Source organism: Lissotriton helveticus, chromosome 2_1 (assembly GCF_964261635.1).
Source record: "Lissotriton helveticus chromosome 2_1, aLisHel1.1, whole genome shotgun sequence".
Lineage (NCBI taxonomy): Eukaryota > Metazoa > Chordata > Amphibia > Caudata > Salamandridae > Lissotriton > Lissotriton helveticus.
The window spans coordinates 1059763051-1059789967 of record NC_136059.1 but is presented as its reverse complement, the minus strand read 5'-3'; the positions used below and the strand labels follow the sequence as shown (position 1 = coordinate 1059789967).

General features: G+C 47.2%; 1 protein-coding gene across 2 annotated transcripts in view; it reads left to right on the top strand.

Moving 5' to 3' along the window:
- Positions 1-26917, top strand: part of VPS13A (vacuolar protein sorting 13 homolog A) — a 2196319-nt gene that overhangs the window by 314774 nt on the left and 1854628 nt on the right. For both annotated transcript variants that reach the window (XM_078675860.1, XM_078675861.1), the window contains exons 11-12: positions 14039-14166; positions 14481-14587. In XM_078675860.1, the coding sequence (XP_078531986.1) occupies positions 14039-14166; positions 14481-14587 (235 nt within the window). The remainder of the gene's footprint in view (positions 1-14038; positions 14167-14480; positions 14588-26917) is intronic.

Below are 26917 nucleotides of genomic sequence, written 5' to 3'. Positions count from 1 at the left end.
GTTTGGATTTATTCCGGGCAGGAATACGCTGCGGAATATTTGTCGCCTAGCCCACGTAATGTAAGCTTTGGGGGGACGAGCCCAGCAGAACACCCTAGTATTTCTCGACATCGAACAAGCGTTCGACTCGATCCGTTGGGCCTATCTTTGGAAGGTACTTTTGAAAATGGAATTAGGGGAAGGGTTTGTAAATTGGATAAAACTGCTTTATGCTCAGCCAGTGGCCGCACGGGACGATACGTGACGGACATAATACCCATAACGAGGGGGACGCGTCAAGGGTGCCCGCTCTCCCCCTTATTCTTTGCCCTGGCAATGGAACCGCTGGCGTGTCATCTCGGCACGGTACTTGAGGGACAGGGCATACGGGTGGGGGACATGGAGCACGTGGTGTCACTGTACCCTGATGATCCGTTGATTTACTTGAATCGGCCGATGCAGTCATTGCCGACTGATAGCTGCACTGTCACAGTTTACGGCTGCTTCTGGGCTTGCAATTAATAAAACTAAATCACAGCTTTTTGCTATTGGAGAGCAGACCGACTGGGAAGGGGTACAACGTCCGGAGATGCAACTTCCGTGGGTAGAAGACACGCTTCGCTATTTGGGGATATGGATTGGATGGAACGAGACAATCTTCTTCCAGCATAACATGGGGAGGATAATCCGGGGTCTGCAGGGGAGTATCACCTTCTGGAACACCCTTAAGCTCTCACTGATGGGGAAGATTGCCTTAATAAAAATGGTGGTCCTACCACGCTGTCTGAACACAATGCAAGGTTCTTTTTATGAACTTCCGCATCGGGTCTTCAGGGAATTGGTTTACCTGCTGGTCCTCTTACTGTGGAATGGGAAGCGGTGTAGAGTGAGTTTAGAGGTTCTGAAACATAAGTTGGGCACGGGGGGTTTAGAAGTCCCGGATCTAGAACTTTATTATGTTGTGTCACATCTGCAACATGCTATCGCATGGCTAGATACGGACCCCTCTAGGGAGAGGTCCTTACTGGCAGGTACATACGGGAACGGGCAGTTGGGAGCGCTGCTGTGGCGGGTAGGGGGCAACGAGATCACGGCCCTCCACTGGTACGGCTGGTGGCCACGATATAGAATCGGGTGGTACGCCGCCTAATCCGAGACAGGCAGTTCGCCCCTGAGATGGATCTCTGGCTGATGCCTATATTTTGGAAAAAGGGGACCCCTATATATTACTATTTCACTTGCTATACATAGGGAGAAAATGGGTTTAGAAAAGGTCTATAGCCAAGTGACAAAATTAACAAGCATTTTTGTGATTACGTGTAACCAATAGTGACCATCAAGGAAATATAAAGCCCAATTGTATTGAAGAACATCAAGCATTAGATACTTTTAGATTTTACTTTATTAGTATTTGATATATGTATTCAGTATTTCTTTAACGGTATAGATATTTTTTCTTTTTTTTGGTTTTCTTTTTTAGTGATAGCTTTTAAATATGAAAATAGTATTGACTTTTTTTCAACATTCAGTTAAAAACATATTAGAAAAAGTACATCATCAATAGACTCGAAACTATACAAATTGTTGAAGGCAAAGCGGTAGGTAACACTACGCGCGTTTCGGCTCTTGAGCCTTCTTCAGGTGACCGTCTATTGCTAGTAATAAATTTGAACCCAGACCTGATAAGTGGTGTAGATGAAAAAGGTCAGTCGCAGATGGGGGCTTCTTGATTTCTTTCGGGCGCAGAGAGATGGACTAAGTGCTGACAAGGTGCTGACAAATTTTGGTTCGATCGTGGTAAGATGTGGTGGATATCTAAACGTCACTAGTAATGAATTTATCGGATACTTTTTGCGATATTGACGCTGAAGGTGGTCTAAAAACGACTGCAGTAACTAGAATTTCGAATGATATCTTAGAAATTGAACATTGTTTCAAGATGGGGCAGATGAAAGAAAGATGATGATCTGGGGAGGTATTTAGCAGTCTAAAAAGAGACTGTGAATGACTTCCCAGGAGCTTGGACTATTGTAATACATGATTTTCACATTTCCATATCTGCCGATAGTAGCAGAGTGCTATTCACTCCCGGTATGTATAGATCTCTGGCTGATGCCACCCTTTGCCCGGATAGAACAGCTCATGTCAACGGACAAGTGGAAGGAGGGTGGCTGCCTGATGCTGTCCGACCTTTATCCGGACAATAAATTTATCACTTATCAGGAGGCGATGACTGCCTTCGAGCTGGGACCCGGGCAATTTTTGCAATATGCCAAAATAGCGGCGACAGCGCGGAAACTATAGCCCTCGTTTCCGGAAGCTCCGGTGCACACCCGTACTCTGGTTACAATGATAGCAATGGCAGGGGGACGTAAGTTTGTGACGCTCCTCTACAGGGCATTAAGGGAGGATAAAAAGCTGGGTCCCCTGACGATAGAACACAAATGGCAGCAGGTGTATCCGCAGGAGATTACCCCATGAGATTGGGAAAAAATACACAAGAGTGTGCGGAAGGTGTCGGTGAGTAATAGTTTCAAGCAAATTCAATATAATATTATACATATGACTTATCTCTCACCCACGAGACTCCAGGTCATTGATAACACCAGAGACACACACTGCCCGAGATGTCGTAGTGCACAGGCGGATTTCATACATATGGTGTGGGCGTGCCCTGTAATCCAGTCGTATTGGGTGTCGGTCCTGGCGGATCTGACAAGGGTGACTGGGTGGATAGTAGACCTGGACCCACGTGCTTGTCTCCTCGGCTTGCTGTTGAGGCTAGTTGTAGCCCGGCGACGCATTGCGATCCATTGATTGTCCCAACAGGGCCCGTCACTGACGAAATGGATGGCGGATCTGCAGGAATGGGCACTAGCGGAGGAGGGACACATGCGGAACACCAGGAGGGATGGCAAACTACCTGAGGTCCTACTGGCTTGGGGGGGCAATGCTTCAGGAGATGGCAGGACAAGACTCCCAGTCGACACAGGACAGTTCCGGGGCCGTGCCGTGTGGGCAGGGGGAGGCCCCAGAGCACGTAGGAGAAACACACAGTGACCCAACATAGGGATTAGGTAACTTAGACCTCAATTCTACAGACCCGGCAGCAGGGGAGGGGATGGGGGGGGCATTGGGGGGGGTGACAGGGCTGGGGGGTTGAGGGGTGGTGAGTTTTTTTCTTACAGTTTTGTTATGTTTAAGCGAAACTGAAGCTGCAAATATGGTCGCCAATGGAATCTCCATAATCCTAACCATCGCTATATGACTGATCTTGCATTGTTGCTACTTTACGAACCACTTCAGTAGAGGCGGTTAAGCAGTATGTTTGTACCTTGCTTGTTTTAATGATCTAGAGATATAAACCTAATAAAGAAATATTACCAAAAAAAAGCCTGTCAATGTGTTAAAGTAGTACGTAATTGGAATCATCTTTCAGGTTTGCCGTCCCTGTTGTTTCTCTATAAATGAGCTAAGGTGTTTCTTTGTAAGAGGAGAGGCATGGATAATGGGTCTAAGTAAAGATTTCCACATTTCAACCAAAAGTGATCCTAGCATAATCCCTTCTCAGTCCTTCCTAATTGGGCACATTTTCATGTTTGTATCTCAGTGTATTACTGATAAGATGATGCATCCTTTTGATTACATTTGAAGCAGCAGGTCCCTGGTTCAGTCTCCTGTAGATACACTTTAGTCTAGGTCTGTGATTTGGAAGACAGTCTCTCTTAATACATTTTGCTCCCCCCTGTTGAATCCATATTACAAGCCATACCTGTTTTTTCACTGAAACAAAGTGTTTCCATTTGCAGCCTCCTTGGTTAGTACTGATTTATATTTCAAACAAGAAAAGAAATGTTTGGACTTCGGTTTCTGTGCCGTAACTATGTGATGCAGCAAACAGTAAGCTTGCTCTAAAAGTGGCTTTAAGATTTTTATTTATTTATTTTATTTATTTTAGAAGCTTGTTTAGCGCGCAGCTACCCCCAACGGGGGGGGGCCGGCGCTGAAGACAACATCTCATGAGGTTCAGTGACGTCCGGGGGGGATAGAGAGTGGGCTAGATCATAGAGAAAAGCCAGGTCTTAAGTTTCTTTCGAAACAGAGGCTCTGATGTCAGAAATCTGAGTTCCAATGGCAGATGATTCCAAAGTCTGGAGGTGGCCACTGCAAAGGCCCTCCCTCCCGTTCGCGCCAGACGAAATCGGGGGCAGAGCATTAGGCGAAGATGGTTAGATCTGAGATTCCGCATTGCTTGTGAGATCTGAATACGTAGTTTCACTGGGAGCCAGTGAAGTTTGATCAGGTAAGGTGAGATGGAGTGGCGGTAGGGGATGTTGCAGATCAACCTGGCCGCTAAATTCTGTACTGTCTGCAATCGATTAATGAGGTACGCCGGGGCTCCAACGTACAGACTATTTGCGTAGTCCAAATGGAACGTTATGAGGGCGTGGACTACTATCCTGCGTGAATCCAATGGAAGAAAAGGGATAATTTTTTTGATCATACGAAATTTTCCGAAACAGGAAGCCGAAACTTTATTAATTTGGGTTTTGCAGGAGAGGGCTGTGTCAAATTGGAAGCCCAGATTGCAGGCAGCTTGGACAGGTACCGGGGGAGGATCCAATTCAGCCGGCCACCAGAGGCCAGTGGAAATAGGGGATTTCTGATTAAAAAATAAGACTTCCGTCTTATCCGTGTTCAATTTTAAATTATTTGAGGACATCCAAGAGGCGATATTCACCAAACAGTGGCGAAAGTTTGACAGGGAGCTTTCGGAGTGATCTTTAAAGGAGAACACAAGCTGAGTATCGTCAGCATAAAATATCACTCTGACGCCCCATGATTCCACCACCTTTGCCAAAGGCTTCAGGTATACGTTAAACAAGAGTGGGCTGAGAGCAGATCCCTGCGGAACCCCCCATGTCAACGGTTTCTTGGTGGAAAAGAAAGAGCCCAGCATCACTTGATGAAATCGATTAGTCAGGAATTATTTGACCCAGGCCAGTGGGGTCCCACCAACTCCCACCTCCTGAAGACGTGTTAACAAAGTTTCATGGGAGATGGTATCGAATGCTGCAGATAGGTCGAGGAGGACCAGCATGGCCTCCTCTCCCCTATCCGCGCACTCACGAATAGACTCGGATACTTCTAGTAAAGCTGATTCAGTACTGAAGTCCGGCCTGAATCCTGACTGAGAGTCATGGAGCAGCAAGTTTGATTCTAGATAGTCGGATAGTTGTTCTTGTACCGCCTTCTCGAGTACTTTGGCTGGCTTGGGAAGTAGTGAGATCGGTCGGTAGTTGCTAAAAGACATTGGGTCGACACCACCTTTTTTTTTATTGGAATCAGCAACGCGTGTTTCCATAAAGAAGGGACCACACCCAATTGCAGGGAGGAGTTCCAGATTTCAAGCAGGGGATTAATTACTAACGGGGCAATATCATTCAGGATCAGTGCCGGGGCTGGATCAAGCGGTGAGCCTGATTTACATTTTAGAAATAGAGTCAAGGCATACTCTTTAGTCAGCGGTTTAAAAGAAGTAAATACTTTGGCACAGGTAGTGTCAAGATCTAAGGTTACTTCTGTACGGTTCTGAAGAATTGTTGTCGTAATATTAGCAATTTTTTCAGAAAAGAAATCAGATAGGCCTTTACTAAGTACTTGGCTGGGGGTGACGGGAGCAGACAGAGCAGTAGGATTGGTGAACTCTTTAACAATGTTGAAGAGGGTCTTAGTGGAGTTTTTCGCGCTAATGATTATTTCTGCAAAGTGTTGACTCATGGTATTGCGTTTGAGTTTATGGAACTATTTAAGGGCCAGTCTATCGGGATTTGGCTGCCGGGTCGTAGGTCCGGTGCCATAAGTGCTCCAATTTTGTGCAACTGCTTCTGTGTTCCCTTAATTCCTGAGTGAACCAGGGAGCTGACGGTTTTGATCTACAGGAGGTGAGGGTCTGCAAGGGCGCGACTTGCTCAATGGCGGTCATGAGATCTTTATTAAATATGGATACCGCTGTATTGAGATCGTCAGGGAGTGAGTATAAACTACTCTTATACGTTTGCTCCAAGGCAGTACATGAGACCTTATGCCATTTTCTGCCTTGTTCTCTGATGGCAGATTCCCTCTTGGGAGGCTGGGATAGAGACACTTCAAACGGGATCAAGAAATGATCAGACCAAGTCAGAGGTATGGAGGGAAGAATCTTAAGCTCCGTCCAATTAGAGAAGATCAGATCAAGGGTGTGTCCAGTAGAGTGTGTGGAGCCACTAACCCCTTGAATCAGATTCAAACTTTGCATGGAATCTAAAAGATGATTGGCACGAGTACAGTCACTTACATCCACGTGATGGTTAAAGTCTCCCAGTACCGTAAAGTGAGGGTGTTTAAGAGACAAATCTGCAATAACTGCTATCAGTGCAGAAATGGCAGGCTGTGGGGTATTGGGAGGATTATATACCAGGACCCCCGAAAAGATGGCCGTAAGGGCATCCGAGATTGAAAAGTATAGTGCCTCTATGGGCCCTAAATTCGGGATTTTCCTGGACGTAATCGTCAAGTGAGTCTGTAAAATAACCGCGATTCCGCCTCCGGACTTGGAGCCTTCACGGCTTACTCCTGTGAGGCGGTATCCCGGGGGAAAGGCAAGAGAAATGTCTGGGTTGGAAGAGTCCTTAATCCACGTCTCAGTCAGGAAGAGTAAGTCCCAGGACATTGATGAGAGCAGCAGCCAAATGTCACTAGAGTGGCGTGGCAAAGAGCGACAATTCAGTAATCCTATGGAATAGGTTCGTATAGGTGTGGGATGGATTTTTAGTGGCAAATGGGAGCATTTTATGTGAGGAGTAAAGGAGAAAGGACAGCTGTTACATTTAAAATAGCGGGGGCTAGTCAGTGAGAGATTGCACCGTGCCGATGGAGTGCAAATTTTCTCTCTTAAATCCAGAAGCTGCGATCTAGACCAGAACTGCCTCTGTGCGAGATGGGAACCGGCAGCATGGCTGGTCCTAGGCCCGGAACTGGCGCGGACGGGCGCAGACGGGCTTGCCTTAGGCGTGCCTTCGGCGCGCAAACGGCGCGCCCGCTGCGCGTCCGGGAAAGGCACATGGTTTATAGGAAAGAGGGGACGTAGGGGGGCGTGGCTTAACGATGGTGGGCGTGGCCTGAGGGGTCACAGGTAATGGCGGCAAGAATATTTTGTGGCCCGCGGCAGCGCTAAAATCCGCTGCGCGGGGATGCCCAGTGCGTGCTAAGCAAAGAATAAGTGCCCAGGGAGAGGAGATCAGATAGGTAAAATCACAATATCACACTCAAATTTTTTTTTAAATGCTGCCGATCGTTCTCCCGGCTTCCGCCTCAGGAGATAGTTGTCTCTGACTCGCGCTTGTATTCAGCGCGTCTTAAGTACCTTCGGTGAGGGGCGTGGCCTAACGATAGTGGGCATGGCCTGAGGGGACGTAGGTATTGGCAGCAAGAATATTTTGTGGCCCGCGGCAGCGCTAAAATCCGCTGCGCGGGGATGCCCAGTGCGTGCTAAGTAAAGAATAAGTGCCCAGGGAGAGGAGATCAGATAGGTAAAATCACAATATCACACTCAAATTTTTAAAAAATGCTGGCGATCGTTCTCCCGGCTTCCGCCTCAGGAGATAGTTGTCTTGTTTTACATTGATATAACTAATAAATTCAGCCATAAGCCACAGTTTGCAGAGATCTATGTCCAACAAGAAACCTATCAGGGCCCCGTTTGCTCTTTGGATTTTTCATCTCCAGTTGCCATCATAAACAAGGAACTGTGCGACTCCTACATGCATTTCTTGTGGCTTTCCAACTCTGATAGAGACTTCTAGCCACAGATTCCTTACCTTAGAATTAACCCCAAGGCGTCAGACTGGATCTGGAAGTTTTTCATGAACAGTACCCCTGTATGCCTGTAGGTGTAGGTGGGGTTGTTCAGCTCTGTATGGCGTCATTGGTGTTATCTGCGCTGGAAGTGGTGTTATCGGTTCCTACATAGTTTCCACCCAGGCGTGCTCACGTAAGTTCTTTTTTTTCCCCGCCAGCCAGCACAGATCCCAGAAGAGCTACCTCTTAGTCACTTGTCGACTAGGTTTTGTCGACATTTTGTCAAAGTTCTTTTTGAGGTATACATCCTGGTGTGGCAGGGATGTCCTCCAAGAAGGCTGGCTTTAAACCCTGCAGCACCTGTCACCGACAGATGTTGGTAACGTACCCACACCCTGTATGCCTTTGGTTCCTCGAATGGGATCACGACCCAGAGGCCGGCCCAACTGCTATGCCAAGCACCAGAGGACTTGAAGGAGTGCTCCAGCAAGCTTATGGGAGCTCAATGTGCAACACCACAACATTCATAGTCACAGTCGAGAGGAAGGTCCTGGGAGAGTGGCAGAGCCCGAGGTCTACATCGCATTCACAGTCGTTGAGCCATTCGGGTAAGTCCAAATCCCACAAGATAAAGTAAAAGTGTGCTTTGTCTTCATCTCATCTGTTGGCCAAAGACACGAGAGAGCATCGTCAATTGGGGCCTGGCTCCACGGTTGAGCCAGTGCCTGGGTCAGCTCCACGCCCCCCAGAGTTTCTGGGAGCTGGAGCGACTTCCACCCAATTGCGAGAGTTCTATGCCCACATGCACCTCATCTTTAGGCATTCCGCTCTCTCCGGCATGTCTTCGGGCCTGCTGGTTCTGGTTGGTCCAATCCTGGATTCTCACTGGCAGCTCTGGTGCCAGTTGGGCCCCAGAAAAATGCAGATTAATCCGCATCAACGCCGGGTGTACCACCTCGACCTTCCCTAACCCCCCTGCTGCTACAGCCTCCAAACCCTCCTACTCTGCCCACTTATCATCTTAGGCATCCAGTAGGTGCTAAGATTCGCCATCACATGCCCCGCTGGCTGTCCAGAACATCAGGCAAGGGGGTTTTGCAGATTTTCTGAAGGGGCTACTCCCTCACCTTAAAGACTACTCCTCCCTCCATGCCACCTACTTACAAAAGGTTGACTGAGGACCACCCATCTCTTCTCCACCTGGAAGTGACAGCTCTTTTAGCCAAAGGGGCCATAGTGAGAGTGCCAGCACCAAAAATAGGTCATGGTTACTATTCCTGCTACTTTCTGGTGCCCAAGAAGGATGGAGGCCTTTGTCTTATCCTTGACCTGCGCTCTCTCAATTCTATCCGCAAGAAGGAGAAATTCAAGAAGCGGACTCTAACTCAGGTCCTATTTGTCCTGGACCCTGGAGATTGAATGATAGCATTGGAATTGCTCGACACATTCTTCCACATTCCCGGCCTGCCTGCTCACAGCTGTTACCTGCCGTCCATGGTGAGCCAATAGCATTTTCTGTTCTCTGTACTCCTTTTTACCCTCACCTGTGTCCCTTGGGTGTTCACCAAGGTGCTGGCGCTGGTTGCAGCTCATCTCTGGCGATCAGGGCTGCCAGTCTTCCCCTATCTTGACGACTGGCAGTTGAAGGTGTGCTTGCCCCAGGCTGTTGTCTCCCACCTCCAGACTGCTGTATTCATTGGGGTTCACTATCAACATGCCAAAATCAAACCTGACTCCATTTCAGATGCTCCCTTTCATCGGAGGTGTTGTGGGATTGACCCTAAGGCTTCTGGGTCTCATGGCCTCCTGCTTGAGACTCATGTCAGTTGGTATACGCAAGCTCTGCAGTGTAACCTGAAGTTCCAGTGGGCGCAGCATCAGGAGAATCTCTCCGACATGGTTCAAATCTCAGAGTAACTGCAAGGGACCTACAGTGGCAGACCCTCTCCCTTCCCCAATCACATCTGACAGTAGTGACCGATGCAGCCACCTGAGAGAGGTGAAGATCAGAGGGCTCTGGTCTCTGGCGGAATCCGGACTCCACATCAACTTGTTGGTGCTCTGAGTGATCCGATTGACTTTGAAAGCCTTTCTGCCCTCTATCCAAGGAAGGCTAGTGCAAGTGTTCACAGACAACACCACCGCCAGATGGTACTGCAACAGGCAGGGCGGGCTGGGATAGTGGACCCTTTGTCAAGAGACCATGCGTCTCTGGGCGTGGCTGGAACAGCAGGGCATATCTGGTGGTTCCGCATCCGGCGGGTTCTCTGAACCCCAGAGTGGACAAACTCAGCCGACAATGTCTAGTGGATAGTGAACGGTGTCTTCATGCCGAGATGGTGCAAGGTCGCTTTCAGCAGGTGGGAGATACTTGGTTAGATCTGGTCACCACCGCTGAGCAGGCACCATGCCTGTGGTTCTGCGCGCTGGAGTTTCTAAGGTGGCTCTCACTCGGAGATGCTTTTTGCCTCGAGTGTAGCTCAGGCCTTCTGTACGCCTTTCCTGCTCAGAGTTTTCAAGAAGATCAGGAACAACTAGGCTCAAGTCATCCTTGTGATTCCAGATTGGGCATGGGGAGTCTGGTATCTCGAGCTGTTGAGTATTGTCATCGGTCCTCCGATCAGGCCGCCCCTTTGGTAGTATCTTCTGTTGGAGCAGCAGGGGAGGGTTCGCCACCTGAACCTGTCAACAATCCACCTTATTGCGTGGAGATTCAGTAGTGACAGTTGATAGCCTTCAACCTTTTGCCTGAAGTCTGAAATGTTATCTTGGCAGCTAGGCGTTCCGCCTGCCATTGAGCTGAATAACCAATCACCTTGAGGCCTGTACAAGATTTCACTGTCATCATTCCTTCAGAAATCCCATGTCATCTGTTCTGATGCCTGGACCCGAAAGGTGAGATGAGCAAAGATGTAGGGTGGAGATGACCCAGAGATGCTACTGTCAACTCCCTACATTTTTCAGCAAAGTTTCTTACATAACTTCATACAAGAAAGTTTATATCTCGGGGTGCACATGTTTCTTAGTAATTGATAATGGAACAGAGAATGTGCCCTAGTAATGTTGGATTTACTGCTGGTGAGCAAACATCTTTTTCCTCTAAGGCCCAAGGTTCAATCACGTTGAAGAAAATATTGCACTACTTCTCTTTTCCCACAGCATTCTACTGATAGAGATCGCAAAAACAAGCAGATATGAATGAAGTGAAACCTCCCATTAGCGCACCTGTTTGAATCATGTCATCATATATATGAAAATGCTGAATACACTTGTTTTTAATGTGTTTGGCTTCCTTATGTTTGTGGCAGTGTCCTGCTTTTCCTGTGGAAGATCACTTGTGAGGTGTAAATGTATGTTCAAGGCATGTGTGCTGTAGATACACATGCTTTGCCTACTCCTGCCATCTAGTATTGGGTCGGATGTTTGCACGTTGTACTTCTTCGAAGAAGTCTTTCCTAATCATGAAGTAAAGTGACTCCTCCTTTCGGTGATAGTGCGCATGAGCATCGACTTCATTGATAGATTGTTTTTTTCCCCCATCGGGTTTGGACGTGGATCGCTGCACTCCGGTTCGAAACAGTTCTTCGGGTTCCCCTCGGTGCGCAATACTCTCTACCCTCGACTGTATTGTTTTATACGCTTATCCCACCTCTCCGCTTATCGTTTCAGTCAACGAAATCTATTTTTCGATCGGAAAGCTTTGTGGACAGACTTTGGGCCCATCATCGTCGGTCCAGCTCTCTGTCGATGGAACGGACACCGTTCAAATTCTGTCCTCAGTGCCACGCAAAGTATGTGTCCACTGACTCACACCAAGTGTGTAGCTTGTGCTTGGCTTCGGAGCACAAAGAAGAAGACTGCCCAGCTTGCAGATCGTTTCGGTCGAAGAAAACCCTTTGTGGTAGTCGGGCTTGACGTCGAGAGAAACCGCATCAAAGCATTGAAGGCACGTCGGATATCTTCGGTGAAGAGTCCGGTCAAAAAGATGTTGGGGTATCAGCGGCGGAGGAAGAGACCCTTCTCCATGTGTGAGTCGGATTCAGAGCTCCATATAGGCCTCAAAGCCGAAGAACTTCCACAGGGACAAGGTGACATGAGTACAGAAGACCCCTTGCCCCATCAACTCACTCACAAAAAAACCTAAGGCTGCGGCACCACCTCTGCCTTCTGGCCAAGATCTGCACCGAGATGACGTTTCCGATGCCCCCTATCTGCCTCGGCTCCAAAACAACCGGTCAAGCCTTCTGGCTTGGGACCGAGTCGACACAAACCCTCTACGGAACCAAAGCCCTCTGATTTTAAGTCAAAATCCGTCCCAGAGCCAAAATCCTCCAAGCCAAAAATTAAACCGCCTTCGGAGCTGAAATCTTCTGCACCCAAAGGCCAGGCCATAGCGGCACTGAAAACGCTGGTGCCGAAAACGAAAGATAACCCTATGGATTCAAATATAGACATTGTTCCACTGAAAGTGAATCCCAAAGAGACTTTATATTAGCCCAAAAACGGGTCATATTCTTACCAAGCTGCCTCGTAAACACAAGCTTCCTGATGAGGACAGTCATTACAAGATCCCTTTAAAAAAGAAGACTATTGGTACCAGCGCTCTTTATTCACCACAAACATCCCCTCCACCACCCTTTTCCCCGACTTTACATCCTTTGCACATCACACCTCTGGATTCTCCACAATCTCAGCATGGCGGGGACGATATTAACGAGGAGGACACGCATTTACCAGTAGATCCATGGAAGGATTACACAATTGACTCTCCACGAGACAACAATCCAGACCTTTACCCTGTCAAGCCATCACCACCTGATGACAATGTATCTTATCAGGAACTCATTACCAGGGCTGCAGAATACCATGAGGTTTTACTACACAGAGAATCCTTGGGAGAGGATTTTTTGTTGATGAGACATGTTGATGGAATTTTTAAAGATCCTGTGCGTGTACGCATATTGACTCAGAGAGAGAGAAAATATAAAGCCTCCCCAACAGATCCAATATTTTTTAAGGGCCAGTTGCCACTAGACTCACTGGTTGTGTCCATGCTTGCAAACAAGCTAATTCCCAAACCTCAGGGGACGCTCCTTCCCCAGACAAAGAATCCAGGCTAATAGGTGCTTCTGGCAAATGCATAGCTGCTCAAGCTGCCAATTACTGGCACATTGCAAACACGCATTGCCTTTTGGCCAGATATGACAGGGCATACAAGCATGAAATGGAGCAATTGCTCCAGTATCTCCCAGATGAGCATAAAGCAAAAGCATAAGATTTGGTAAATGAAGGAAAGTTAATTTCTAATTTGTTAATTTAGATGCGCTCTCGATGTTGCTTATACCGCAGCTAGAGAGGTCAACACTAGCATCTTGCTCAAAAGACATGCTTGGTTAAGGATGTCCGGGTTTAAGCCGGAAGTCCAACAGTTTATTTTAAATACACAATCTGATAAAAAAACATCTCTTTGGTCCTGAGGTCGATCAGGCGCTTGAGAAAATGAAAAAGGGCACTGAAGTCGCTAAGTCCATTGAAGCACTCTAGTCTCCTTCAAACATATGCATGGACATATCTATACTGCACTCACTTACTCCATTCTCATCCTGTTTCGGAAAAACAATCTTAACAATGGAGTCGATGCTCATACGCACTATCACTGAAAGAAGGAGTCACCTTACCTCGTGACTAGGAAAGACTTCTTCGAAGAAAACTTGCAAGCATCTGGACCCAACATTAGATGGCAGGAGTATGCAAAGCATGTGAATCTACAACCCTACGTGCCCAGAACAGGTGCTTATGGGTAAGTAACATATTCCATAAGTAAACTACAGAACATAGATCTGTTTTGACAGCTGTAAAAGGTATAGGGTAATTTGTGATTGATTATATGCAAATGTGCACATATTTGTATGTTTTGTCAGTTAATAAAATTAGCCAGTCAACGTTTAGTTCCATTGGGGTATAGGAAAGAAATAGGAGACAAGAAGGGGAAAAGTATATATGTTGTGCTGCAAGTGTCTAAAAAAATGTTTTCCCTGGTTTGAGAAGGATTTTATTTTTGTTATAAAACCTAATCAGAAATGTTTTCACCAGACATGTAATCTGGAAGGTAAGAAGAGGTTTCTTTGACTGCGTTGCTGCTTCAGTAAATGAAGACACATATTGGGTATGAAAGGCAAGCAACGTTTCTCTTCTAAAATGAGATGTTATTTTTTTGTAGTATTCCGTCCAATTTCAGCTAAAGCCAAACTGCGCATGAATCCTCGAGCTGACTGTGACTTTTCTTCACCAAAAATGGATTTGGATGTAAATCTACAGGATATAGCCATTGATTTAAACAAACCCCAGGTATGAGATTTAAAACTTGGTTTTTGGCTACAATTAGCTTCACTGTAATGGAGATGCTGTATCTAATCCATAGCTATCAATGGTCAGATTTCTTTTTGCATCATAACACATCCTTAAGAGCTGCATTTTTACATTTCTAATTATAAAACTACCTCTTGTAGAAAACTCCCTAGTGAAAACATGTGAACAGGAACTTTGTATGTGCTAGAAATGCTTTTACCTAATGCTTTGAAAACCACCCAGAGAAATAAAGCATTGCATTAGACTTTTGGGACAACACTAATAAACTGCAATACCACGTTATTTGGTTTCAGTACCTCAGTGTAATGGAGCTTCTGGAGTCCATTGACATGATGACACGAAACCTGCCGTACAGGAAGTTCCGACCTGACGTTCCCTTACACAACAACGCCTCCATATGGTAAGATGCACCATTGACATTCAGCATACTTTACATTCATAACTCCTGTTTTACGTGACTGATTGGACCCTGCTGGTCTGTTGCATAACTTTTTGACATGGTTGCAGTGTTGTCACAGCCAAGTAAACGTTTATTATTATGCCATCGAAATAATTTCTGAATAAGAATTTGTGTCACAGAACTGTGATCTGAAACTGCTCTCTGCCTAGGTTGAATGTACATAATCCATACTGCATACGTTTTAGATGCATTAAATAGAATGTGTTGTTAAAGTCCACCTAGTTGACCCATATTAAAATCCATTTGTTATGAGTAGGATATACGGATTAGTTACTTACCTGTAATCCTAGTTCTCTTCCAGGGGTATCCTCATCAAAGTCATAAGCACTAGAATATTCCCGCCCGTTTGCGGGACCCCGGAAACACAATCATATATAATAATAATAATTACATTTGTAAAACGCCTGGTTACACTGAGGCCAGTGTGTCCCGCGCTGCAGTATCAAAAAAAGAAAACAGTAGCAGCAACCAAAACTGGCAATAATTAAGAAGCTGGAAATAAGTGCTTCTTCAGACCTTTCCTAAAGATGGATTCAGAACACTCCAGCCTGAGTGCCTGAGGAAGCGAATTCCACAACTGGATGGCTCTCACACAAAGCCTTGAATTTTACTCTTTCCCTAATAGGGAGCCAGTGCAAGGAAGCCAGCGCACTTGTCGCTGAAGCACTCTTAGGGAGCATGAGAATTATTCTTGCTGCTGCCTTTTGAATGCATTGCAAGCGCCGCAGGCATCTGACAGTAGCACCCAGGTACAGAAGATTGCCGTAGTCCAGGCGGGAGGTTACCAACGCGTGAACAAGAATTTTCCTCGATTCCGTGTGGAGTGCATCAAGGGTTTTCCGAAGTCTCCTCAGGATACCGAAGAAGGCGCCTGCCACACGCCCGATATGGTAGTCGAAGGACAACTTATTATCCACCCAAATCCCAAGATTCTTGGCTTGTTCTCAAGGTATGGGGGTGGGGCCCAGTGACTGGGGCCACCACGCCGAGGACCATACTGATGGGGCTTTGCCTATCACCAGTACCTCGGTTTTACTGCCATTCATCCTCAGGCAGTTGTTTGCCAGCCAGTCCGCCAGTTCTTGAAGGCAGGATACAAAATTGGAGGCTGCACCGGCCTGGGCCTGGGTCAAGGAGACCACCAGCTGGGTGTCATCAGCGTGGGACAGGGCATTAATCCCAAATTTATCTGAGATTTCAGCCAAGGGGGGCGACATAAAGATTGAATAAAGTAGGGCTCAAAATAGAGCCCTGAGGCACCCCCAGGGTCAGCTTGATGTTTCTAGAATAAAAGCTGCCCTGCATAACAGTAAAATTACGCTCAGACAAAAAGGATTCCATCCACTTTAGTGTTCCGTCCGCCACACCCCCTCTCGCTAAATCATGAAGTAAGGTATGGTGGGCAACAGTGTCAAACGCGGCACTCAAGTCTGAGAGAATTAAGGCCGCTGTCGGTCCTTCTTCCACATACTTCATGATGATCTCTGTGGAGTAAAGCAGAGCCGATTCGGTGGAGTGCAAAGCCCGAAAACCCGACTGGGAGGGATGGAGAAGGTTGTTGGTACAGATATGTGCGGTGAGCTGAGTGTTTACAATCTTTTCCGCGACCTTTGCAAAATAAGGAAGCAGGGAAATGGGCCGCAAATTATCGTGCTGATCGGCGCTAATATGTGTTTTTTTCTGTAAAGGAAGTACCACGGCCTCCTTCCACATTTCCGGAACCGCTCCAGAATTAAAGGACAATTCTAAAAGATGTCGCAGGAAAGGTTCGAGTACATCTATGTAGCCTCTAAGCAGCCTCGGTGTAGCAGGGTCCCTAGGTGAGCCCGACTTAATGCTGATCACCACCTTTTTTAGAATGTCCTGGAAGGGCACAGTGAAATTATGGAGACCTTGTATTTCAGACACAGCCACACATTCCTTATCAGCTCTTTTACCCTCACGAGCAGAGTCAGGATAAGAGGAATACATCTTTTCATCCTTCTCTGCAAAATATTCAGCAACTCGATTGCATGACTCTACAGAGCCCGCAATAGGCGCTGCAACAGATGCCCAGGAAGATATCTCTTTAAAGATTTTAACTAGCTCTTTTGTAATGTTCTCCTCTGTTTGGATCCTAATATTAAAGTAAGCTGCCTTAGCCTTTCTCATGAGCGAATGGTCGTGTTTAAGGCTGACTTTGTATTTAGCTTCCAGGTCAACTGAAAAATGCTTTCTCCAGCGCCTTTCTAGTTGTTTACAAGTAGATTTAACAGCCCGTAACACTTCACTGAACCAAGGGGCTGATTTACGTCTGAAAGTCACCATTTTAGTTGACCAGTGTGCAGTGCAGTCGAGAGCGGCAATTATACGCCCCTCGAGATCTTTACACACCCCATTTACATCCTGACTAGAAGGCGAACCATCCCTTAGTAAGGCCAGGTTAAAGGCCCCTTGCGAAAGGCCCGCCCACTTCCTTATCTTTATATCAGACCTAGCTTTCTCCTGCTTTTTTTGCAGGGGCAGCTTTATCACAAACGTGATCAGAAAATGATCTGACCACAACACCGGAGGCGGAGGCTTAATTTCCAATGCGTCCCAGTTGGCCGTCCGTAAATTTCACGGACAGTCCGTAATTTTGGCCGTTTGTCCGTTGTCCGTTAAGGATTCTTTAACGGACGCCATTTGTCCGTCATTTTAGCCGGGCCCTGGTCGCCCCACCCTAAAGCCGGCACAGCTTGCCCCCACCTCCCTTCTTGATTCCCATGCAGTAGCAAAACTCAGATACCCAGCAGCACTGGAGAGGCACAGCGGGATGGCAGCCCTGACACCTCCAGCCCTTGATGAGCTGTTAAGAGGTGCTCGAAGGTGACTGAGAGGAGGGGCTGCAACTTCAGGAGCAGGGGCATCCATTCAGATGCAAATAGCCCTGAATGATTTATGTCTCTGCAATTTAGAGGGGCCTTACACATTCCATTTCTACCCAGGGCCCCAAACATCCTAGACTCGGCCAGATTACACCCCTGATTACACCGAGGCAGCATGTGCTTCTCTTCACCGAGCTTAATTACTGTCACTAAATTGTAAGCAAACCTCCGTTACAATAAAGAAAAGGCACAATCGCAGCCACACTGATTAACAAAGTATGGAGGACAATCAGTTCTCTTAGAGTATCTCCTGTAAGTACTGTACATCACAGAGTGGGGGATGGCATTTTGGACAGAAAGCCTCTTGTGCAGGAGGGGGCGAGGAGCCCAAGATGATACTAGAATACTGCATGTCCACCCCTGTGCCCACCCTGGTGGATCCTGTTCCCCCTCCTGTGATGGCTCTTGTCCCCCCTGTGGTGGATCATGTCTCTGCCCTGGGTGGCTTCTGTCCCAGTCGTGAAGTTCTTGATGGGCCTCTTCTCAAAAGGGCTCAGCTCAAAATTAATATGGAAAGGTGGGCGAGTAAGTAAGTGAAGGGATGGGTGGATGGCTGGATGAATTAGTGAAAGGGTAAATGGATGAATGAAAGAGTGAATAAATGGATAATGAGAGAGGATGGGTGGATTGATGAATGAGGGGAAGGATGGATGAGAGAAAATGTAAATAGCTGGATGTATGGGTGAAAGGGTAGCTGGATGATGGATGAGGGGAAAGATGGATGAGGGGAAGGATGGATGGATGGATGGATGGATGGATGGAGGGGAAGGATGGATGGATGAGGGGAAGGATAAATGGATGGGAAGGATGGAGGGATGAGGGGAAGGATGGATGAGGGGAAGGATGGATGGATGAGGGGAAGGATGGATGGATGAGGGGAAGGTTGGATGGATGAGGGGATGGATGGAGGGGAAGGATGGATGGATGAGTGGGTGAAAGGTTAGATGGATGATGAGGGGAAGGATGGATGGATGGATGAGTGGGTGAAAGGATAGATGTATGATGAGGGGAAGGATGGATGGATGAGGGGAAGGATGGATGGATGAGGGGAAGGATGGATGGATGAGGGGATGGATGGAGGGGATGGATGGAGGGGAAGGATGGATGGATGGATGAGTGGGTGAAAGGATAGATGTATGATGAGGGGAAGGATGGATGGATGAGGGGAAGGATGGATGGATGAGGGGAAGGGTGGATGGATGGATGAGGGGATGGATGGATGGAGGGGATGGATGGATGGATGGATGAGTGGGTGAAAGGATAGATGGATGATGAGGGGAAGGATGGATGGATGGGATGGATGGATAGAGGGGATGGATGGATGGATGGAAAGGATGGATGGATGGATGGAGGGGAAGGATGGATGGATGGATGGATGGAGAAGGATGGATGGATGAGGGGATGGATGGAGGGGAAAGATGGGTGGATGGATGGATGAGTGGGCGAAAGGATGGATGGATGGATGATGAAGGGGAAGGATGGATGGATGGAGGAGAAGGATGGATGGATGGATGAGGGGAAGGATAAATGGATGGGAAGAATGGATGGATGAGGGGAAAGATGGATGATGGATGGATGAAAGGAAGGATCGATGAGGGGAAGGATGGATGGATGAGGGGAAGGATGGATGAGGGGAAGAAAGGATGGATGAGGGGAAGGAAGGATGGATGAGGGGAAGGAAGGAAGGATGGATGGATGGATGATGGATGGGTGGGTGGAAGGATGGATAGATGGATGGATGATGAGGGGAAGGATGGATGGATGATGAGGGGATGGATGGATGATGAGTGGGTGGGTGGGTGAAAGGATGGATGGATGGATGGAGAGTGGGTGGGTGAAAGGATGGATGAGGGGAAGGATGGATGGATGAGGGGATGGATGGATGAGGGGAAGGATGGATGGATGAGGGGATGGATGGATGAGGGGAAGGATGGATGGATGAGGGGATGGATGGATGGGTGGATGAGTGGGTGAAAGAATGGATGATGAGGGGAAGGATGGATGGATGGATGGAGGGGAAGGATGGATGGATGAGGGGATGGATGGAGGGGAAGGATGGATGGATGAGGGGAAGGATGGATGGATGAGGGGACGGAAGGATGGATATATGGATGATGAGGGGAAGGATGGATGGATGATGAGCGGAAGGATGGATGGATGGATGATGAGTGGGTGGGTGAAAGGATGGATGGATGGAGAGTGGGTGGGTGAAAGGATGGATGGATGGATGAGTGGAAAGATGGATGGATGAATGGAGGGGAAGGATGGATGGATGAGGGGAAGGATAAATAGATGTGAAGAATGGATGGATGAGGGAAAGGATGGATGATGGATGGATGGATGAAAGGAAGGATGGATGAGGGGAAGGATGGATGGATGGATAAGTGGAAGGATGGATGATGAGGGGAAGGAAGGATGGATGGATAGATAGATGATGAGTGAGTGAGTGAGTGGGTGGATGGATGGATGGATGGATGATGAGGGGAATGATGGATGGATGGATGATGAGGGGAAGGATGGATGGATGATGAGGGGAAGGATGGATGGATGATGAGGGGAAGGATGGATGGATGATGAGGGGAAGGATGGATGGATGGATGATGATGGGAATGATGGATGGATGATTGGGTGGGTGAAAGGATGGATGGAGGGAGAGTGGGTGGGTGAAAGGATGGATGGATGGATGAGGAGTGGGTGGGTGAAAGGATGGATGGATGATGAGTGGGTGGGTGAAAGGATGGATGGATGGATGATGAGTGGGTGGGTGAAAGGATGGATGGATGAGTGGGTGGGTGGGTGGATGGTGGGTGGGTGGGTGAAAGGATGGATGAGTGGATGGTTGGGTGGATGATGGGTGGATGAGTGAAATGATGGATGGATTGATAAGTGCAAGGGTGAATGAATGGACGTACGAGTGAAAGGGTGGATGTAAGGATGGATGAGTGAGTGAAAGGGAGGGTAGATGGACAAAAGGATGAATAGATATGTGAAGGAGTGAAATGATAGATGGATGAGTGATAGGGTCAATGGATAGATTCATGAGTGGATGAGTAGATGGATGGGTGGATGGATGGATGGAAGGAAGGAAGGTTGGCTAAGTGAAAAGGTCGATGGAGAGAGAAAGGGAGGATGGATGGATGACTAAAAGAGTGGATGGGTGGAAGGATTAGTAAGTGAAAGGATGGCTGGATTGGTGAAAGGGTAAATGGCTGGATGGATGAGTGAATGGATGGATGGGACGAAGAGTGGATGGATAAGTGTACAAATGGATAGGGTGAAAGGGTGGATGGATGGATGGATAATGGATGGATGAGTGAAAGGATGGATGAAGTGATGGATGAGTGAAATGATAGATGGAAGGATACATGATGGATAGGTTTGCAAATGGTTGAATATGTTTGGAAATGGCTGGGCTTACTTATATATTATTGCGCGACCTCTGCGGTGTCTGTAAAACTTACCTATTGTCCTGAAGTTTTGTCCTGAATTTTGACCTCCTGTCCTGAATTTGTGTCCTGAATTTTGACCCTTTGTCCTGAATTTTTACACTCACCGTCCTGAATTTGCACCAATGCCAGTTGGTCACCCTAATTGGGGGCGCCCCGCTGGGGCGTTGCCCCACTAATGCCACGGCATTAAAATTCTTCATTCTACTTCTCCGACACTATTCCAAATTGGAATTAACATCGGAGAAGTAGAACGACGGACGCTGAAGGAGGTGGGAGGGGGCGGAGCTACGGCAGCACTCAGGGAGTTGAGTGACAGGCAGCAGCTGCGCACTACAGTCACTGCAAGGCGCATGTTCGTTTTTCGGGCTGATCATTTTTATGGTCAGCCCGAACATGCGCTCTAGCCTTCCCTTAAGAGACCGTGGGTTGCTTCATGCCGCAGCCCCCGGTCTCTTAATGGGCAGGGAGTAACTCTGCCCTCAACCAATCCTGGCGCTGCTGGAGCAGCGTCAGTAGAGGGGTTGGCAGTGACGTCTCGAGACTCGGCTGTTTCTGTTTGTTGAAGAATAGCACCCCGGCCCAGAAGCATTCGTTCCGAGCAGAGGCGGCGCGGACCGGGTAAGTTTTGTTTGATTATCTTTTAATTTTAAACTTCCCCGGCATCCCACATCCACCCGCAACCCCCTGCCCCCCACCCTCCGCCTCCGCGAGTATTGCTAATGCGGCCGGGATCAGGAAAGCAGCGAATGACGTGAGCGGCCTGCTCCTGGCAGGTATGCTATTGATTAAAAAAACGCAAATAACATGAAGATGCTCGCACTTGCCGGAGTTCTTCCGAAATTCAAGCCCAAATAAGCAAATACTCTTCCCCTGATGTCATGCGTTTAAAAGCCGAGGCTTGCAGTGAGTCTGGCCAGTGCTGCATTAAAGGGGGGCACCCAGCGCAGGGATCATAGGACAGGGTCTTACTTAAAGCAGGGGGGTTCCTGCCACAGGGAGGGTCGAGGGAAGGGGGATTAGCAGGCTGTGATGGCAGCTGACGTTGCAAAAGAGAAAAAGGAGAAGCCTGCCTTTCATATTACTGCTGGCATTCCTAACACATGACGACCATTTCGGTGGTATATGTGGAGTCGGGAGAGTGTGAAAACAGCATTACATCACGAGTCCTCTCATCCCCGCGGCTGCCAGAAATGTAGGCCAGAGTGATTAAAAAGCACCTGTGTATATACAAATGTGAACCAGCAGCCAGCTAGCTTGCTTTCCATATTATAGCGTCCACAGCACTGCAGCGGAAAAAACATCCCTATGAAATTTGGGAAGAGGAGATTGGTACTGCCCCCTAAACAATAAAACCGCAAGGCTGAAATGCCAAACATCTTTTGTAGAAAGTGGACGGATGGTACTCAGTTCCTATTAGTGCTGGATCGTGGACCAGTGTCAATGTCACTTCACACATAGTGTTGAATCTTGCCTTTCCAAGACACATTAAAGCCATACCATGCCTCTGCGCTGCAAAGCCAGGTGAATTTCCATACTCCGTAACCTTGATCACGATCAAGGGGTTGAAGAGCATGCACCGGTTCAGCACTTGTTCATACCCAAAACCATACTGTTCAACAACTACATGCAGTATTCTGTGTACAATGATTTACATTTCAGAAAAAAATCATGCACAGCCTTCTCAACTATTACAGAACTGTGATCAGTATTACAGCATGCACCCTGCCTACGAGCAGTTATTTAGTGTTACCTTGACTAATGGTGGTGGGAGGTGCTGGGTGCTCCGAGGAACACCTAGTTTGTACTTCTGTGTGGTTCTATGTCGTGTTCCATGGCTTCGGTTACATACTTACTTCACTGGGGCTTTTTATCTGTCTTGAGCATCTACTGCTATCTAAATGGAGTCCTATTCTGCGAGGGCTGCCAATTATTTCTAATGAAACTATTACCATATTCTCTGAACATGGTGGTGTCCTGTTATTGTTTGGTTGCATGTCCTGAATATGTGGTGTTTTATTAGTTCTTGTATACATTTATTTTTTATGTGCAGCCATGCATGCCTATAAAACGCCATACTAGTTGCTTTAACCAAAACCTATTTCCAAAGGTTAAATTAGATCTGTACTGTATTTAAAGGAGTAATTACCCGCATCACAAGAATGATATGCTATGATCTATGAATGTACTTGTATGTGGCACTAATTAAAAAAAATACTTCGAATACGCATTGAATTAAAAAAAAAAAGGCCCTATGAATTGCAGAAAGAGAATTAAATCAGAGACAATACTTACTGAAAGCATAGGACAAAAGTTGTAAAAAACGTGACTTCAGTTTTGAACGGGAAAAGTGACTCAGTCAACTGTCGGAAAACAGGACTCTTTCCTAAGTAAATGTATGCACACAACTGAGGCACATGGAGAGGGCTGCTGCCTGAGGCTTTCCCAGCACTCAGCACTGTAGGGGAACAGCAGGACAGTCACTAGAAGCCTCAACAGACATCTGACAAGCACTTCATTCAAGTGCTCGACTGAGCCCGCACTTCTCATCTTGGCCCTGTACAGGCGTCCGTTCTGCGTCTCAGAAAAAGTGGGTCCGAAGTCCGAACAGCATGTGTGACGCCAGCACTGCACCAAAAATGCAGGGCCAGCTTAGCAAAAGACAGAATCCATGTTGCTGAACAAATGCACGTCGTGCACCCTTGTCCCATAAAGGGGTTCAGGCAGGAGTTTTTAATAAGCGAAATTAATTTTCCCGCTGCATGTCACGCTCCGCCACGCATCAGCGGCTGCCCTTTAGTTAAAATACTTTTTAACATTTAACTTTATAGCAGAAGACACAGCCCAGACACTCGCAGTAACCAGGCCTATTTACCTAATTACTCTACTCAGATAATAGTATTTGCACTTGCAGTTACAGGGCTATTCAACCAGGAATGATTCAATACAAAAAAAGCATATTTTTCAAAAAAGGGGATTAGCATAGGTGCCCAGGAGTCACATTGCATTTTCGTTTGAAGGAAATGCGAGCTGCATTAAATCATTTTGGGGGGCACTATTTTCTCAGTGGCAGACTGATGTGTCAGACATTACAGTAATACCAACTGTTATTTGGACCTCTGCAGCACCCTTCTATTCCAATTAGGGGAGGAAATACCTTTACAAATAGCTTCTGCATTTTACTGCCCTTACTGCGAATGTTTGAGAAAGACTTAAAAAACCGAGTCGACCTTGGAATTCGAACCTCAGGTTACTCGATCGACACATGCCTGATGCAAGGTGTTCCCTAAGCAAGGAAAATATTGTGTCAATCCTAAAAAGGGAATTTTAACAAGATTAAGCAGGAGCAAGCGAGATTCTGATGAGAAATATTCATTTTCAGTGACTGCTAGGCCTCGACAGATCTGTTGCAGGCAAGTGGACATGGATTTTCAAAACTGTACTCGATATCCAGATAATTCTTTCCTCCTTCCTGAAAATATAAGACAATATAGCTGAAACTTCCTGAGCATGAAAGCAGGCGCAGTATGCTAAGCAATGGTTTGTTAGAATGCACTATGTTATGTAAATGACATTGCTTTATGTTACAATTTTTTTTATTATAATGTGTGGCTTTTCCTTACGTGATGATATGCCACGGTGTGCTTCATTTTGTCAAAATAGATGCACGGGTTGTGTAGCGCCGTAATGGCTTGAAGGGTTTGCATGGCAAACTTGAAACAGAGCCTTGCTGACAAGCCAGGTGATTGCCCGCACTTCTCAGGAGTATAGGAATACCTTAAACGGGGCCTTGAGGCAGCAGGGGCGTTACGCAGGGGCTTGCAGTGCTGGGAGATAGGGGTTCAATACAAGGTCAATGATATATGTGATACATATATATTTTGAGCACAGCCTGCAGCACTTCTAGGATAGTGTCACACTCAAATTTGCTTGAAAATGCACCACTTGCCCACTTTATTTTCAAAATTTTCTCAGGGGAAAACCCCCCGATCCTCCTGTAGGACGTTCAGGCTCGCTCGCTCGCCGCATTAAAGTACGACAATTGTTTTACACCTCACCACTTTCAAATGTCACCAGCCGCCACTGGGGTCAAGTAGATGGCCCAATTTAAGAGTCGGGAGTTCAGATTTAAAAAACATATTTGCAGCACTTCAAGTTCCTGGCGCAGCTCATGTGCCCCACATATATAGATAAACCAAAGGAAATGATGGATGGAGCGTTGACAATACAAGCACTCACCCCCAGTCAACTGATCTGGGTTTAATCCATCACCGTTCTTTAGCCCACTCTGCCACCCCAGTTCAGACATGGCCATATGCAAATCAGTCTGACCCTGTGCCTCATGGGAACAGTCCAGCCCGAACTGCCAAGCCATGCCTTCCCTGGACCGGAAACAAGCTACCGAGGACTGGTTTCTGGCATTTCAGCCGTCTTCAGCCCGGCTTGCTTGAATCCAGTGGCAAAGTGAGCAAGGGACTCACGTCTGAGCATACCCTGCCAACTTATGGCGAGCAAAGAAAAACCAAAGGAAATGATGGACGGAGCGTTGACAATACAAGTACTCACCCCCAGTCAACTGATCTGGGTTTAATCCATCACCGTTCTTTAGCCCACTCTGCCACCCCAGTTCTGGGGGTGAGTGCTTGTATTGTATGAGGCACAGGGTCAGACTGATTTGCATATGGCCCTGTCTGAACTGGGGTGGCAGAGTGGGCTAAAAAACGGTGATGGATTAAACCCAGATCAGTTGACTGGGGGTGAGTGCTTGTATTGTCAACGCTCCGTCCATCACCACCTTTGGTTTTGTCTTGTTTGCCATAAGTTGGCAGGGTATGCTCAGACGTGAGTCCCTTGCTCACTTTGCCACTGGATTCAAGCAAGCCGGGCTGAAGACGGCTGTAATGCCAGAAACCGGTCCTCGGAAGCTTGTTTCCGGTCCAGGGAAGGCATGGCTTGGCAGTTCGGGCTGGACTGTTCCCATGAGGCACAGGGTCAGACTGATTTGCATATGGCCATGTCTGAACTGGGGTGGCAGAGTGGGCTAAAGAACGGTGATGGATTAAACCCAGATCAGTTGACTGGGGGTGAGTGCTTGTATTGTCAACGCTCCGTCCATCACCACCTTTGGTTTTGCTTTGTTCCCCACATATATAGCCACTGGGGCTGCATGAAAGTGAATTTATGACACTGAATTAAACTGAACCCACTTGGGCTGTTGAACAATTTACTACAAGCACCAGCATGCCCCAGATCGGAAACGCCCCTGTGGTGCACCGGAAGCATTTAAATATTCTGCATGCAGTGAAAGGGGCTGTTTGATGATGGCAGTTGTACCCGATGTCACTCTCTGAAGAAGGAGCCCAAGTGCTCTGAAACGCGTAAGAGACTTTGTATTTTATTTTGGAGCTGAATTGCCGGTTTTTAATATTAAAGGCTTTGAAAGCAAGCAACGGTCTTGGAGGCGTCCTTGCATCAGGGCAACCTTTTTCTGTGGTATATATATAAAAAGGCTGAAAAGCGAACTCATAGCAACATAGCAATAAACTGGCACGGTGCCTTTAAGGCAGTCATGACCCCCAGATTCCCATCATGCCTCAGGGGTGACAATTAGGTCAGTTGTTCTTTCCGGCTCCTTCAGGAGGGATCCTGGTTACACAGCTCCACTTCTTTCTGATTTTAGTCAGAAATAATCTCCACTTTTTTGGAAGTTTTTGACTTACTTCGACGTCTTTCATCTTTTGAAGTAAGGTTCTGTCTTTTTTTGACAGTTTTGGGCATTTTTCCTCTCAAAATGCCATCTCTTTTTGACCCCTGCCCTTCTTGTGGAAAAAAGGCCAGGTCAGACTCTCATGAGGTCTGTATTCTTTGTTTACCTAAGGACCAAGGGGCATATGTGTCAACCTCCGTGTTTGCGATTC